This window comes from Acomys russatus, chromosome 9 (assembly GCF_903995435.1).
Source record: "Acomys russatus chromosome 9, mAcoRus1.1, whole genome shotgun sequence".
Taxonomy (NCBI): domain Eukaryota; kingdom Metazoa; phylum Chordata; class Mammalia; order Rodentia; family Muridae; genus Acomys; species Acomys russatus.
Window position 1 is genome coordinate 48,979,017 of NC_067145.1, and position 17,717 is coordinate 48,996,733.

The 17,717-nt window shown below is 42.3% G+C and overlaps 1 protein-coding gene across 1 annotated transcript in view; it reads right to left on the minus strand.

The window, feature by feature from the left end:
* Positions 1–3,045: 3,045 nt before the first annotated feature.
* The window catches only part of Tmem236 (transmembrane protein 236), a 41,303-nt gene continuing 26,631 nt past the window's right edge, over positions 3,046–17,717 (minus strand). Inside the window, exon 4 of the mRNA XM_051150898.1 lies at positions 3,046–4,054. Coding sequence (XP_051006855.1) covers positions 3,480–4,054 — 575 coding nt within the window. The 3' untranslated portion in view covers positions 3,046–3,479. The remainder of the gene's footprint in view (positions 4,055–17,717) is intronic.

The following is a 17,717-nucleotide window of genomic DNA, read 5'->3' on the forward strand; positions in this document are numbered from 1 at the left end:
ATCACTGACTCAGTATTTGCACCACGTGACTATAGGGCTAGAAGAGGGATGCAGACTGCCAGGAAGCCTAAGGATAAGGATGAGTAAACACTCCCTCCTATAATGAATCAAGCCTCACAACAAAAGAGTCGCTTAGTCATAGGATTTTAATTAAAAGGTTAAAGAAAAAAGCTGGGCATGGTAGCTCACACCTGTAACCATCCTAGCACACAAGAGACAGAAGCAAACAGATCACTTTTGGTTTGAGGACAGGCTGGGCTATGTCGCAGGTCCCAGGAAAGCTAGGGCTACACAGTGAGACCCTGCCTATAAATTAATTAACTAATTAATTAATTTTAAATATTAAAAGTGGTTAAAAAAGGATTTCTTTTATTATCTATTGTATTTTATAGGAAAAGGGAGCTATTCTTAAACACCTTAACTTCTAAGAGGTGTATCTCTCTTTGGGGCCTTAGGTAGAAAAGGCTGTTGAGGTATTCACGAACAAGTCCTGTTCCACTCAGCCCATGTCAGTCACATGCTGGACAAAGCAAGCTGCTTCCTTTCTCTCCCCATTCTTGGGGCTTAGGGCAATGGCCACTCAGTGCAGTGGGGGTGCTAACTGATGACGACTCAGACTGAACACTGGTACACTGTAAGTGCAAACATTAACTTGCAGAAAGAAAAGACACAAAAAGAGTATTAATTAAAAAAATGGTTAGATGGTACCTGTCCAAACATAGATATATTTTTATGTGGCACAGCAATTAACCTTATATATGAAGTTGACATTGAATGAAGAGATAATTATTACGCAGCTCCAGATTTTATTTGGTGTTAAATACCACATAGTGGGTTACAGATCTGGCCAATTTTTGCATACATATTTTACAGCAGAAATTAAGCTTTTTATTAGGATATAAAAACCTTAATACCAACAACTATAAAAAGCTATAAGAATTACAGTACAATTTTAATAATATAGGTTTAAATCATATAGTATAGAATTATCAATAATGCATTAGCATAATTTCTTATAATACCTCTTAAGTGTCTTTTGAACTGTATAAACATCTGTACACTCCCAGTTAGGTTAGAGACGCAAAGTCTCTCCTGTCTGTGTGATCTGGTTGTTATGCATGCCTTCATTATCTGAATGAAGTATTGCTAACATCCTCAAATATCAGGCATGTTCCTGTTCCAGTGTCAGATACAAAATGTAGGCTAAGCTCAGGTAATACTTAGAACTTACTGAGCACCATTCACTCTACATTTCACGATAAAGATATATACATTTATGTGAGTGAATTGCGCGTTTGTGAATATTGTAAAGTAGTCACTTGGTTATAGGCATCTCTTAATTTTAATAGATATATGATATGTATTTTATGTTAGGAACATGGTGAGCATCTACCTGGATTTACAGGTGGAGATAGAGGTGTGGCTAAACAAGACCCTCTCAGGCTTTGTCTTACAGGAGTGACAAGTTAATGAAGAGCCAAGAAAAATAAATATATTATCAAAAGTTCCCCAAACCAAAAAGTGCAGCCTCAGGGTGTGGCTTTGTGGCAGATTGCTTACATGGCACTGGTGAGATGGCAAGGCTGTGTTTTATCCTCAGCAGCGCAAAACAAAAAGACCATGTGTGTGTGGAAGGCACATGCCTGTAGTTCCAGCGTTGGGGAGGTGGAGGTGGCATATGCCTGTAGTCTCAGCATTGGGGAGGTGGAGGGGGGAGGATAGGGAGGTCAAGAAAAGTGTGAGCTACAAGGTGATTTCAAACCATCCTGGGCTATACAATAAGACCTTGCCTCCAAAATTTAAAAGAAAAAGAAAGGAAGAAAAAAAGTGCTATAGTCAGAGTTATTTGGGGGAAAAAAACCCATAGAAGTTCCCTTCAAATGAAAGAATGACTTTGCCCATACACTTTCATCTAAATATTTAACAGATTGTTCGCTATTGGCCACTGAGAAATTGATAAAATCTTGTAGTCATGGGTATCCTTAAGATCCTACATGTTACATTTCACAAATATCAGTTATAAACTATTATTCCCAGAGGGTGGCCAGGGGTGTGGGATGGTACCATTAAATGCTTAGCAATTATTAAGGTGCCATTTTTCCAAGATGCCATATTGAGAGCACTCCAAGCCCTACAATACCCCCAACACTACTAAAGGAGTATTTATACTGGGTTCGTCTTTTACATGTAGCAGTGGAGGCAAGACATCCAAGGATCCAGCCCCAAATCACAGAACTGGCTAGCAAGGCTGACCAATTATGAATAGCCCTTCTCTACGGTGCAAGGACTATAAGATCTAATAGGAAAGGAGCCTGGGATACCAGTGCAGAGGCCAGAAACATGCCTAGTTATTCGTCTATTCATAAGCTATTTGTTTCCACCGATCAGGGAGATGTTGACTTGATTCATTGCTCTACATAGATAAAGTTCTTACAAGCCTCCCACAAACAGAGGACCTCTGCTGCAGACACAGATATCTGTGCCGAGATGGCACCTGCAGAGCTCATGACTGTATGTGTGATTATCAAGGCATGGGGATACTCATGACCTAGTGCGCCTTTGGCATCACGCTAAATTCAAACTCTCATTTTAAAATATGGCTTGTACTTGGTTTTAGTGATGGTATCAGACTCCATAAATGTTACTCTGATACGCCATCTGCAGTTTATGGTTTCCATTATAAAACTTTATCTAGGACGCACAGTGTACCTTGGCTCCGTTATACCCAGCACTGAGTACTGCCCATTGCACCAGCCTATGAAGCCTTGGCCAAGCTGGTGTCTTCCCAAGTCCCTTGTTTTTTATACACAGTGAACTGAATAAAGGTCACTGCAGCACTGCAGTGGGGCAAGCAATGTATTTTCTTGTAGCTCATTGGTAGATGTGTGCCAAAGGCACTGATTCAATCCTCATTGCTGAAAACAGAAATCAAACACACACACACACACACACACACACACACACACAGAGAGAGAGAGAGAGAGAGAGAGAGAGAGAGAGAGAGAGAGAGAGAGAGAGAGCATAATTTTACATTTTGAAGGAGACTCTAAAACTACAGTTTTCAGATTGTCAAGGAAACTCTAAAATATATTCAATAACTTCTGATTTCTAAAACTAATTTTGACTAAATAAGCCACAAAAATCTTCACTGCACACATGATTTAAGAAAAAATCTCATTCTTGAGCTAGCTCACAGCTTCCATCATTTTAAAAAGGCTTTCTTAAGCAGGGATGTCTAGCAAAAAGTGGAATGTGTATGGCTAAAATTAATGACTAAGGTTTCCAGAAGTCTGGAAGAGGCAACCTGGAAGAATATAACTTTGCTCAAATGTAGCACCATTTACATATGTTAAAAACAAAACTATGGTACAGTTTGGAAATGGTTAATTCTACGTAACATAAAAGCTTATGCCTAGAAAAACTTTACAAATGTACTTATATGCATAATCAGGAGGGCTTACTATCTTAGTATTTGCTGTTTAAAATGGAGACGTTTCAAAGGCAGAGAAAGGTCTGAGTTTGGTTATATAATTAAAGTAAATATACGAGACAGCCACTAGGATATTTTTACAAAGGCCCAGGACTGGCGTGATAGTCCCCAGGGCAATGATTAAACTGAGTCTAAGAAAAATAAAGGGTAGATCCTGCAGTAGGACGCCCAGGGAATTGAGAAGAGGGTTCTTAGGCGTGAAGACCATTCGCAGCAGAGAGATAAAGCTGAATATGTAGACGGGGTACAGCCAGCCTGACTTGTACACGGCAGGGTGGCCAGCCACACGCAGCATTTCTATAGTGTCAGACCACGTGAGGAAGCTTCGCAGCAGCAGCTCCGCCCGGACATCTCTGCGAGACATGGTCCTCAGGATCCCAGAGTGAAAAGAGGGCTCCACGGGCCCAGCAAACACTGCAGCTGCGTGGTGACAGGGTTGGGACATCGCAGCGGGCTTCGCTGCCTGGGCAGATGCAGGATTCGCCGCGGCTCCCTGTACCACACGCTCTGTCACGGTTTTTACCTGCTGCAACGAGGTTATCTGGACATCATTGTCTTCATAACCTGCAAAACATTGATTTGCATTTTAACTGTTTCTTCAGTCTGAAAATGTTTAGTTTACAAGGGAGCGTATGCATGTGTATATGAGTGTGTGTGTGTACATGGGCGTGTGTGTTCATCAGGGTGTATGTGTTTACATGGGTTTGTGTATGTGTACATGAGTCTGTGTGTACATGGGAGTGTGTATGAGTATATACGTGAGTGTGTGTGAGTGCACATGAGTGTGTGTATGTGTGTATACATCGGAGTGTTTGTATTTACGTGAGAGTGTGTATATGAACATGAGAGTGTGTGTACATCAGAGTGTGTGTATACGAACATAGGAGTGCATGTGCATGGGAATGTGTATATATTTGCACACGTGTAGGTGAATGTGCATGTGCAAGGATATGCATGTGGACGATAGCTGTCAGCATTAGATGCTTTTCCCCAAGTGAAGCCTACCTTGATTTTCAAGACTGAATCTCTCACTGGGAACTTGGATTTACTGGTAAGGACGAACTGGCTAGCCAGAAATACCCAGAGATCTACCTGTCTCCTCCTTGTAAATGTCAGGCTTACAAGTACCTACCACAATGTCCAATAGTTTTATTATTTATATTTTAGCTTTATTTATTTACTTAATTTTATGCATGTGAGTGTTTTGCCTACATGTATGTCTCTGCCACATGTATATATCATGCTCATAGAAGCCAAGAGAGGGCATTGGATCCCTTGGAACTGGAGTTACAGGTAGTTGGTAGCCACAGTGGGTGCTAGGAATCCAATCCCAGTCCTCCGGAAGAGCAGCCAGTGCCCTTAAGTGCTGGGTGGCCTCGCCTGCCCCATGTCCAGTGTTTTATGTGGGTTCTGTACACTGAACTCAGGTCCTCATGCTTGCAAGCGCTTTACTGACTGAGCTGTCTCCCAAGCCCCTATAGCACATTATTTGTCAAACACTTCTCCACTGAAACGTCATTTTTTTGTTGCTAAAATCTTATCAGCTGGGCAAAGTTTACTGAGAAAAAAATTCTGAGAGGTCCTGTGACCTTGGTAGACCAAAGGTAAAAGGAGTGTTTGGTGGGACGATCTGAAAGTCAAAGACACAATGTCAATAAAAACTAGTTGAACGGAAGTGAAAATGTGTGATAAGTAACTTTCGATTCATGACTAAGAAGCTGTTACTGACATAAGACTGTTTATTAGGAGTATAATAAACCTCGGTGAGTTTTCATATAGTTTATTAAGTACATAATAAACCTCAGTGAGTTTTCATGTAATTGTTTAAAAATTTTAAGGTTAAACTGACTATATTTTTTATAAACTACAAACATCTTCTAAGGTTTTTTTCCTCTTATTTTTGTGTGTGGGAGATGCACTGGTTGTGGGGTGTGTGTGTGTGTGTGTGTGTGTGTGTGTGTATGTGTGTGTGTGTGTGTGTGTGTGTGTGTGTGTGTGCACGCATGCACACATGTGGAAGCCAGAGGTCAACTTTACGGGCTTTCCTCAGCTGTTGTCCACTTTCTTTCTTTTCATAAAATGTGATTTTTTTTCCCTTAAAAACAGATTTTTTTCTCTCACATAATATATCCTTACCACAGTTTCCCCTTCTATTTCTCCTATTACTCCCACCTCCTCTTCCATCCAGATCCATTCCCTTTCTGTCTCTCATTAGAAAATACACAGGAAATCAGGTGCAGTGATGCACACCTGTAATTCCAGCACTTGGGGAGGCAGAGGCAGGTGGATTTCTGAGTTCAAGTCCAGTCTAGTCTACAAAGTGAGTCCAGGACAGCCAAGGCTACACAGAGAAACCCTGTCTCAAAAAAACAAAAGAAAGAAAGAAAGACAATATGCTTCTAAGGAATAAACATTGATACACTAACAAATATGATAAAGCAAATAGTCTGAATGGGTATCATTCCACAAACAATGCTAAGAGAATATGACATTCTACAGCTTACTGTTGCTTTAAAATCCATAAAGATCCTCTCTTTTTAATCTCAGATGCTCACTTCTATATTTCACTTAACTTTTAAAGAATTCAGTAGAGTGCTGGGAAATAGTTCAGTTGTAAAATGCTTACCATGGAAGTAAGCAGATCTTGATTTGACCCCAGAACTCATGTTAAAAGAATTTTGGATATGGAGAGGTAGAGGCAGGCAGGTCCGAAGGGCTCATTGGCTAGCCAGCCTGGGATATTCATCATGGTCCGGAACAGTAAGGAATCTTATTTCAAAAACAGTGGATGGCTTCTGAGGAGTTACATCTGGCCTCTATATACATGCTGTTGTGTAACGGTCTCCTCCGAGATTGAAACAGTCCACCCTTGTAGGGAAGCTCTTTACGCAGGACAGTAAAGAACTCAAAATAACTTCAGGAAGTCCCTGAAAGCGACCAGATTCACTAGGCTCCCTGCTGCCATAGTAAGTAAAGAAAGCCAAGAGTCCTTCTCAGACTAAGGAACCTGAGCTGCAAAGACTCTGAGGCCAGACCAGCTGCCTGGAAGAAGCAGAAGCCAGCAGAGCTGCCTGAAAGAGGGTTAGACTAGAAGAGGCACCTAGAAAAGACACTCTCCAACCCACTGAGCTCCCACAAGGTTGTGCAGTGCACTCCAGGTTACCAGCTCTGTGAATGTTACCCATGCTGACTTGGGCTTGGTGATATGATATGGCTGTCTTTGCATCATTTCTGCTCCTTTAAGTAACCTCTCACCTATACGCCTATAAGGAACCCCAGTTAAAGTCATTGTCTCACCAAGTTGGATTTTGATGGTATCAGTACTTTTGGTCTGTTGTGGACTCCCTCTCTGGGGTGAATAGACACAAGTGTGCTGCATTCCCCCACAATAAAGTTTTTTTTAACACAATGCACATACACATGAACACATATGCACACATGGCAGAATTCAAGAGAAAATAGATTTCTTAGAGTATGCATGGCGTCACTCAATAGACAAAGTTATGTGTATGAAAAACAAATCTTGAAAGATGTACAAAGAAATGGAAGTGGGGAAACAAGAGTGTAATGGGATAAAATTTTCCTGCAAGCAGAAGGGTGCCTTTTTGGGGAGGATGAAGAGGACCAGCCAGAGAGGAGAAGGAAAGACAGAAAAGGCCAAGCAGGTGTATTGTGCTGTGAAAACAAGGGAAGCACACCAATAAAAATGAAAAAGGAGAAAACTAAGATCCCCTTGCCAACCTTAAAAATACCACACACAATGCCAGCCTGACAAATGATTGCAAACTCAGCCTTGCTTCAAGGCCAGGAAGTCACACAGTAAAAAGTGACACACTAACACTTATCTAAATGGTCACTGTGAGCTGTAATATCCAAGAAGACCTGCTGGTCAGAACACTTAGTTCTTAGCTAGTGTTTGGTTTTCAAAAGACACTAAGAGTCTGTGTGTATTTGGTAAAGTCGGGGTTGGAAACATCGTGTGCTGTGCCAGTTCACTGGGGATGAGTTTAGATATGGGGGTGTCACCCTGGTTCCCAGTGTGATGGGCTAGAACTATGAAGCAGGGATCTCCACCTCCCTGTGGGGCAAAAGAGAGCTGAAGAAGCCAGGAAATGTGAGGACCATTGGAGTAGACCAGCAGTGGTCTACCAAGAACAGAAATGCTGCGAGCTCAGTGGCTGGCCCCAGGACTAACAGCCTTCCAAAGTTAACACTGCTTGGAAATATTAATTCTCCAGTCAATACTGCCTATATCTCCTCCTGCAGCAGGCACTCTGCTTCTTGCTATTAGTTATTTGTTCTATTTGGGCAAAAATTTATGTACATGAGGAAAACGAACAAAAGGTGTAAGCGTAGAGAGTATGATATGCCCACTTTCTGAAAGGCTCTGGTGCCCTAAACGAATTGAAAACTGTAGCACATTAGTGTTGGTGGCTGAAACACCTTTCTGTCTTTACTCTACTAAAAGAACAATTAGAAGACATTGTTTTGATAACAGGTAAGAGTATCTGTAGGTAATCTTTTCCTACTTCACTTCACCATTTACTTGTATTGATTTATTTCTACTCACTTATTTCCCCGCCCCATGTCTGTGACGGCATATATGGAGAAAACATGATACACCATAGCAAGTTGGTAGGTGTTTTTTAGGTGATATCACCGAGGTATTTTTAGGTGAAATGTATTCCTCTTGCAAAGAAAAGCTCATAAATCATATAGAATGAAGAAAGGTAATAGGGAGGGATAGTTGGAAGGGGAACTTGAAAGGCCAGGAATGAAGCTGATACTAAAAGCCACAAATTAGACACCCAACTGCCTCTTCTGATCTGGCATTAGAGCATCACAAACCAGCGAGTGCGGTAGACACACTTACAATCCCAGCACTTGGGATGCGGGGGCAGGAGGATCACCATGAATTCAAGCACAGGCTACATAGCTACGTACCCTAGCAATATTTTGTCTCAAAAAGTTGAAAGGCAACCAAATAAACAGAATCATTACATCAGGTCTACACTAGACTTTAGAAAATTATGAAGCAAATAGCATGGAAACAGATCTGACTGTGATGGTGCCCAGAGTCACAGCAGTAATGATAAAATAATACACAATAGTGGGACTTGAAAAGGAAAGTATAGTCATCCTATGGGATTGCTTCCTAGAGTGCTCATGGGATGCCAAATCCAAGAAGCCTCTAGTTCATGATGAAAATGATGCAACATTTACAAAAAAAGCTATGTATATCTTCCTGTAGAGTTAAAATCTCCTCTATGTTGCTTATAAATACAGTACAGCAAGAATGGTCTGTGGTTGTTATTAATTTTTTTAGGAAATGATAAAAAGAGCTCAGTACATAGTGCAGATGTAATTTTTCTCAGGCATATACTTTCACATATGTGTTCCTGTGTGTGTACACTGGCATGTCTATGTGTGTAGAGGCCAGTTGACCCTGGGTGTCCCCCTGGGTGTTGCTCTCTACTCTATCTTTTCAGGATGAACCTAGAGCTAACAGATTCAGCTAGGGTGGATGGTCAGCAAAGCCTTTGGGTGCTCTTGTCTCCACCTCCCCAACTCTGGAGTTGCAAGGACTTGGCTTTTTATGTGGACTCTGGGGTTCAAATTTGTGTCCTCATACCTGCATGGAAAGCATATTACCCACGAAGCCATCACCCCAGTCCTTTCAAAGATTGTTGACGTGAGGTCGGTGAATCTGTATGTGCAGAAGCCAGGAGTGGTGGGGGAGACGGGGCAACTGTAGCTTCTAAGATGAGACACAACCATGGGGTCTCCAGATTACCACAGGAGTCAAGGGGAGCTATCTGAGAAGTGACAGGAGGAAAAGGAACTTGACAGGAAGTGGGAGGCACACACACGTCAATATCCTCGAGTTATCAGGAATTGAAAGAGTTGCTTGCTGAGACGCTGGGGGAGCAAGGGGAAGAAGCAGCTGTAGGGTTAGCATTCACTGATCTATGCCTCGGGCACAAATAAGCTCTTTCTATGTAGAAAGTCATTTACAAAACCCTAGGCATATGAAAAGCATTGTTTTCTCCTTTCAGCAATGAGTAAACTGAGGTACAGAAAGATTAAGAACTATTTCCAAGGTCACAGAATTCACAAGTAGGAAAAACTAAAAATAGAATCCCACGGCCCTAAACACTGTACAACACTGTCTCTTGTAGGGACAGATTAAATAAAACCTTTGGAGCTGAGATGAATGTTTAGACTTTGTTTTAAGTTCAAGCTCAATAGTAGAAACTTTGTAAAAATGAGAAAGACACACTTAAAAGAGACTAGCAGGCGCTGGCTCTTAGAGGGGCAGTGAGGCCAAGAAGACACAAGTGACTCAGTGGATCTCAGTTCCCAGACACAAAAGATTACTCTGGGACGGGGAAAGTAAGATTAGTCTTGACCAACAGTCTCTAAACTATTTTCTGCAAATTTGACATGTTCTAGAGAAAAACTACCACTAACGATTCAGACAGAACATTGTGGGGAAGTACAGAAAATTGTTGTTTTAATATTTCTTTAAAAAAAAAAAAACAGGGAGTCACAAAGCATGCCTCAGCATAAAACTGAGGGAAAGAAGGCAACGCATTGGACCGTGCGCCAAGGGAAATGGTGGGCACCGTGATTCTTGACGCTCTAGACCCCTGCAGGTGCGAAACACAAACAACAATCTGAACTATGATGAGGTGTGGCACCTACCTCACAAAACTATAACTGGAGAAGAACAGGAAGGACAGAAAAGCAAAAAGGTAAAGCAAAGAGTGAGGAAGAGTGACGGAAGCGTGTTGCAGTTTGGTTGTGGGTGGCTTGGTGCCCACAGGGAAAGTCCACCCGCTTGAGAACTAGAGCTTCGGTACTGTCTTACCAAGACCATGAAATGATTCCTCATGTTCGTCCGTCCTCACCACAAGGAAGAAGGCTAGCCCCAATCTACTGTCTGGAGTAGAGGCAGCTTATACCCTCCAGCAAGAGCTCACAGTGAGCATCTCTTCCTAATTCTGTCATCAATAGTCAGAGACTCATCTTAGTAGTGCGAAGTGGTCTTTGCAGAAGAATTTACATCGCAGAAACAGGCAAGTGCTGAGTCAGGGGCTGGGAGACGGCTCTTGGCTAAAGTGTTTGTCATACAGACAAGGGAACCTGAGTTTAGATCACAAGCACAGATATAAAAAATTGGCATGTCTTATCCCATCTGTAATCACAGCACTGGGGCGGCAGGGACGGGAAAATCTTGAGGGGCACAGGCCAGCAAGCCTAGGCAAACTGGAAAGCTCTGGGGTTAGTGAGAGACGCTGTCTCACACAAGGCAGATGACTGAGGTAGACATCCTCACGTCAATTTCTGACCTTCACATGTACACACACATGTGTCTATGCACTATCACACATTTGCACACACACACACATATGAACATGTACACACACACACACACACACACACACACACACACACACACACACACACACACACCTAGAAGTCAGCATCTTCACTCAGAGTTCCACCCTGGAGAGCAGCTGGTTAAACAGTGGCTGTTTAACTGTTCCCAAAACCATGTGAAATTTCCCCCAAAATGAGGAGGAGGAAAGGAAAACGAGGAAGAAGAGGCAGGAGGCATAAGAAACAATGGCAGTGAGGGCAAGCAGGAACAACTCAAGACAATTAATCAGCCCATCGTCATTTCGGGAAGGGCTTGTGAGTGAGCACACATTCCTAGCTGGGAAATAGCTGTGCAGTGTTATTCAGAAAATCCAGAAACCACAGTGCCCAGTTTCAGTTCTCTGCTAAGCACTGCTGCATGAATCTGCTAATAAAAGCAAGTGTCGCCTCTGGGCTTTGAGCAGTGGAAGCTATTAAAGAGATTCTTAGGTTGAGGACACAATGGGAAGGATGGAGGTTTCGGGGCTGCTTTTTTGGTTGCCATTGCTCCACAGATAGATCTAATCCAGAACAAGAACTGCTGGAACCTGATGCTACCATGTTTGGAGGGACTCCATCTTTGAATGTTGAGAGCTTTCATATCAGAACATCCCGACCCAGCAGCTTCTCACGCAGGCTGCTCTGGCCCTCCTCCACAGTTGAAAAAGTCTGGAGAAATTTTACTATTTATATTTACTATTATGTAAATATAAAAAAATCACAATATCATACATTTATGTTTCATATGTAAAATGTAAAATAACGTGCCAAATCTTTTTTTATTTAATTTTTAAAATGTATTCACTTTACATCCCTCCCTAGTCTCCTCCTTGTCCCACCCTCCATCCCTCTTCTCCCTATACCCCTACCCCTAGCCCTCAGAGTGGGGAGTGCCCTCACCCACTACCAACTGACCCCAGCCTATCGAATCTCATCAGGACTGCCTGCATCCCCTTCCTCCAAGCCACAAATAATTCTCAACTTTGAAGGTTTATATTTAGTAAGTATTTTAGTATTTCCTGTATTGTTGCAAATAACTGGGGGATTCAAGTGTCCAGATACAGACTAGATTTAGGGATGCTGATATTGAGCCCAAGCTCAGTGACAAATGGTGACACTCATGGAATTGAGCTTATTCACTGCCTTCAGAGCACCCACCTCAGTTTTCTTTACACATACTCAGCGGCACTGCCTTTTGGCATCTTCTCACGTTCTTTAGACCATGAGCTCTATGAACAAGGCCTCAGTCTGTTCTTACTCTTGCTCCCCAGAAGCTAGTAGAATACCCAGCTACTATTACTATTACTATTATATTGCTGTTGTTATTACTATTACTGTGAAATAGATTTGCTATATAAAGGAAGGGGGTCTGCTCGCATGAGCAAGAAATGAACATTCTGGGAAAGAAACAATGTACAGTAAGGTAACATGCTAAAACATGAAAGCATGGTCCAAAGCCAATGCCTCTGACTCAGCAGATACAAGCACGCTGAAGTCCTGCATAGGCCCTACAGCTCAGACTGGCTCCTGGTCCTGTCCTTGCATAGACTGTAAGACTGAGTCCCTTCACACATAAGTCCCTTGAAGACATCAGAAAAAGCTGGCACTGTGATCTGAGAATCTATGTCACTCTATGGCATGAGAAGATGTGGCATGGCCTTGGGCCCAGAGAGGAATGACAGCATAGCCCAGCATTTGCATAGCTCCACATGACCCGGGCAGATAGAAAGGTTCCACCCCAGTAGCAGTCATTCAAAGGATCTCAGAGGCCTCCCAGGTATAAGTAGCATTGAGGGTCATGGGATTGGGGAATAAAGCTGCTGATGGTGTATTCGGAGAAGACTATGTAAGCTCATAGAAAGCAGCCTTTACCAACACCCAAATAACCAACCCATGCACACCCTGTGAAATAGGGGGCTTGGTGGAAGTAGAGCATAAGAAAAGCTATGTTCCTGTAGATATTAGTCCACCATCAATATGCACACAATGTAGACAGAGAGTGATGGAGAATAGGTGCCTATTGCTCAAACTGACCCCTCTTGTCTAAGGCAAGAAACCAGGCTGGCTGTTTATTATAAAGAAATACACACTGAGTTCTTTATATCCCCTTACTCTTATCAGACTCTCTGGAAATCTTAATATCTATTTCCAAAATATCTTGGAACTTTCAGTAGCCTTTGCATACTAACATTGTCCATGGCTCTTTGCCCATGGAGGAGTAAAGTGACAATTTTTGTGAAACACTTATGAAAGCATCTAAGACTGAGGCTGTGGAGATGGCGCCAGATGGTACAACAGTTGCTTCGCAGGCTTTAGGGTCTGGATTTGACCCTCCATGGCCAACATAAAAATCTGGAGAAAGGTCTTTGCATTCTTGTAATCTCCAGCCTGGGGAGGCAAAAGTAGGCAGATCCTGGGACTTCCTGTCAAGCCAGACTAGCCCAGTTAGTGAACCCCAAGTCAGTAAGAAACGCTGTCTCAAAAAACAAAAAAACAAGGCGGACAGTTTCTGAGGAACAGGAGAGAAGATTGGCCTCCAGCCTCCAGATACATGTGAAGACACATGCATGTGCACCTGAACACACACACACACACACACACACACACACACACACACACACACACACCAAAGATGGCCTAATAAAATGGAGTATAGCAATGGGACCCCATGTCTGCCAGCGTCAGACTTTTGGGGGCTGTCTCAGTGACCTAACCCTGACAGCTGGTCCTTCATTAGGAGGTACAAATCCACAGTAAGTAAGTAAATGCATACTTACTTCTTCAGAATGGGCGGGGGGGACAATCCTAGAACTATACAGTTTTCTGAAACTTCCTTTTCCGAGCCAAAGAGACAGCACGGAAGGAAACAGGCTCCGTCTTGGAACAGCCCTGGACACAGTGTTCTCAGACTGAGCCCCAAGCACATTGCAAAACCACAGATCATGGAGAGCCAGCTCGCACTGTGTGTGCTCATATTGTTTAATAAGCTGTTCCTTAAAAAGAAACAAAGAGGAACTCAAAATGCCATTTTATTCAGAAAAATATCCTGTGCCCCTCTTTTTCCTTTTTTTTTTTTTTTTGAAGGTAAGCTTTACACACACACACACACACACACACACACACGTCTACTATGATTATACTCCTGCCCCCCATTGCCCTCTGGTATTCCCACTCCTTTCTCCCCTAGTCATCCCCTCCTCGTTTTCTTTCAACCTCCATGGCATAGTTTACATTCAACTTAGTTAAGGTTGGATAAGCTGCATTCTAAGAAAATCTGGGACATAAGTAAGTCCTTTGGAAATATGCACCTGGTCTCTAAAAGTTGAAGTCAGGATTTGCTACAGTTCCTAACACTTCCTGTCTCTGGGTTGTCTCATCACAGTAGATACATAAGGGAGGCTCCCAAAGGTTACAGGGGCACAGTATGTCTCTCTGTATTTGGATCAGTGAGTACCTATGTACTCTCATGGTTATTTATTTATTTATTTATTTATTTATTTATTTATTTATCTATCTTTATGGTTTTCTGAGACTGGGTTTCCTTGTGTACCTTGGCTCTTCTGAACTCACTTTGTATAACAGGCTGGCCTCGAACTCATAGAGATCTGCCTGCCTCTGCTTCCCAGAGTACTGGGATTAATTTATTTTTTCATACATTATATTTTGATTATATTCTTTCTCCTCCCCCAGCTCCTCTCCACTCATGTGTTCTCTCTCTCTCTCTCTCTCTCTCTCTCTCTCTCTCTCTCTCTCTCTCTCTGTCTCTCTCTCTCTGTCTCTCTCTCTGTCTCTCTCCCTCTCAATACTCCCCCGCAAAACAAAAACTGAGCCCGGTGTGGTGGCACACACCTTTAATCCCAACATTCAGGGATCACTGTGAGTCGAGGCCAACACTGTCTACAAAGCAAGCTTAGGACACCCAAGACTACACAGAGAAACGCTGTCTCAAAATAAAAATTAAAAAAGAAAAAAACTGAAAATCAAAAATAAATAAATAGCAAAAACAAAAAACAAACAGACAAACAAACAAAAAAAAAAAAAAACCACAATAAGACAAAACAGTAACAAAACAGAAAGTGCACCAAAAACACAGAGTCGGTTTTGTGTTGGCCAGTTCCTTCCCGGCATTGACCCTGCCCTCAATGACACTCAATACACCCTATGACAGTCCAGTGGAGAGAACACTTTGCTTTTGCCAGAGGGGGTGTCCATTGCAAATAGCAGCTTGGTTAGCAGTGGCACCGTACGGTCACTTCCCCTTCCCAGTTCTGGGGTTTGGTCTGGCTTGAACCTGTGCAGCTCTTCTGCATGTTGTCACAGTCTCTGTGAGCTCCTATGGCGAAGAGGAGGCAGAAAGATTGTAAGAGCCAGAGATAGTGGGTGACTCCAAGGAAACAGCTTCCTCAAGACGAAACAGAGCTGGTGCACATATGAATTCACAGTCACCCCTGATTTACTTCTCTCCACTCTTTCTTCTTCTTTTCATACTGAAAATCACCTGGGAAGCTGTAAAAGTCACTAGCCCTGTGTGAGAACATTAAATAGTAGAATAATTCATAATCTCTTAAAAAAAAAAAAAAAAAAAAAAACTCCAGGTGCCAGGGCCATAATGCTAAAAATACACATTAACTATCTTGGATGCAACATGAGTTTCAAAAAATACACGACCTCTCATTTGATTTAATATATAGCTGAGAATGAGTACTGAGTACCGTTGCTCAAGACACAAACTGAGGCTCATCCAGTGAGGTTTTCTACATATGTGTCCAAGCCCAGCACCAGCTCCAGTTTAGTCATCTAGGGCTGTACTTGGCCCTAATATATTTAATGTTCACTATTAAGGGGTTTGTTTTCATTTAATGTGGTGTGTGTGTGTGTGTGTGTGTGTGTGTGTGTGCGCGCGCGCGCGCGTTCCTGAGCACATGTGTGCAGAGGCTAGAGGAAGATATTAGGTATCCAGCCTACTCTGCTTGCATCCCTTAGGCAGAGCTTCTCTCTGAACCTGGAGCTAGGCTGGCAGCCAGTAAGGCCCCATCCTCCTGCCTCTCACGCCACAGCATTTTAGTTACAGACAGGTGAGGAGCCTCCTTGACACCCAGCACTGGGGTTACAGACACATGAGCAGTCATGCCCAGCTTTATATGTGGGGACTGAGGATTTGAACTCATATCTGCATGCTTGAGCAGCAAGCATTCTTACCCACTAGGCTATCTCCCAAAACTCCCGTAAGGTTTTATATGTTATAGCCATTAGAAAAGTAGAAATACAAGAGAGGCATAAGTCAAAAACTTCTGAGTCAAACAAATTAATATAATATCTTACTTAATTTATTAATTAATTAGTATTAATTATTAATTTATTAGTACATTTATACGCTTTTATTTTTGGATTTTCAGGACAAGGTTTCTCTATGTAAAAAGAGCCCTGGCTGTCCTGGAGTCATTTTGCAAAGCAGACAGGACTCAAAAACATGGAGATCCACCTGCCTCTTCCTCCCTAGTGCTGGAATTAAGGGCTAAGTTTGTGAATTTGTGTCCTATATAGAATTCAACCTTTTGCTTGCTTGGATTGATTTGGTTTGGTTTTGTACCAGGGTCTTACTATGTATCCCAGACTGGCAGAGAACTCAGACTTCTCCCACCTAAGCCAGCAGGGTGCTAGGATTGCAGGGGTGATCACTAGGCCCAGCTTCAACGTCTCTTCATCAGACCTCATTTGAGAGGGAAAAAAAAGTATTTTTTTCTCTTGTTCATAAATTTTTTCTTTTTTTATTAATTTATTCTTGTTACATCTCAATGGTTATCCCATCCCTTGTATCCTCCCATTCTTCCCTCCCTCCCATTTTCCCCTTACTCCCCTCCCCTATGACTGTTCCTGAGGGGGATTTCCTACCCCTGTATATGCTCATAGGGTATCAAGTCTCTTCTTGGTAGCCTGCTATCCTTCCTCTGAGTGCCACCAGGTCTCCCCCTCCAGGGGACATGGTCAAATATGAGGCCCCAGAGTACGTGTGATTTTGTTTAAAGAAAAAGAAAACTTTTAAGCATAATGCCAAAGACCAAACCAATAAGGAGAAATTGGTAGCTCGAACTATGAAAAAAGTAAAAACTCTTTCTATCAAAGCTTATGGCAAGATTGAGAGGCAAATAAATGATGGCACTGACGCTGCAGGCAGAGTTCAGCATCCCTGACACTCATGGAATCACAACCATCTGGCACAAAAAGGCCAAAGACAGTGCTATGTCATTATTAAGAACCAAAAAGTACCCACGAAATGAGATCATTCCAAACACAACCACAATTTTTGCAAATGTAAAGTCAGAAAGTCACGTGATACTATGTTGCCTCTGAAATTGGTAAACAAAATAAAAACAAAACACAACAGAAGACGAGGTTGAGAAGGAGGTGTGTGTGTGCACGTTGCACGTGCTGACACTACTACTTAGGAAATGAACTAGAGCACGCAGAGAGATAGCAATTTGGCTACATATAGTAAGAGCCTTACAATCTTAAGTGAACTTTGAGTTAGAAATTTGAAATGGGAGCATTTGACCTAAAGAAATAGCCATTGCTACTGAGGTCCCCGCAAGGCTTGGCTTAGTACTGTGAGTTAAAGAGAGGGGAGATGGGGAGACAGGAAGGGATGGGATGGAGTCTGAATGTATTGTATGAAAAATTTGTAAATGCATATTTTTAAAAAGAGAGAAGGAGGGAAACAAAGAAAGTAAAGAAGGATGAAAGAAAAAGAAAGAGAGGGAGAGAGAGAGAGAAAAAAGAAATATTCACCGGTGCTACTGAGATACCT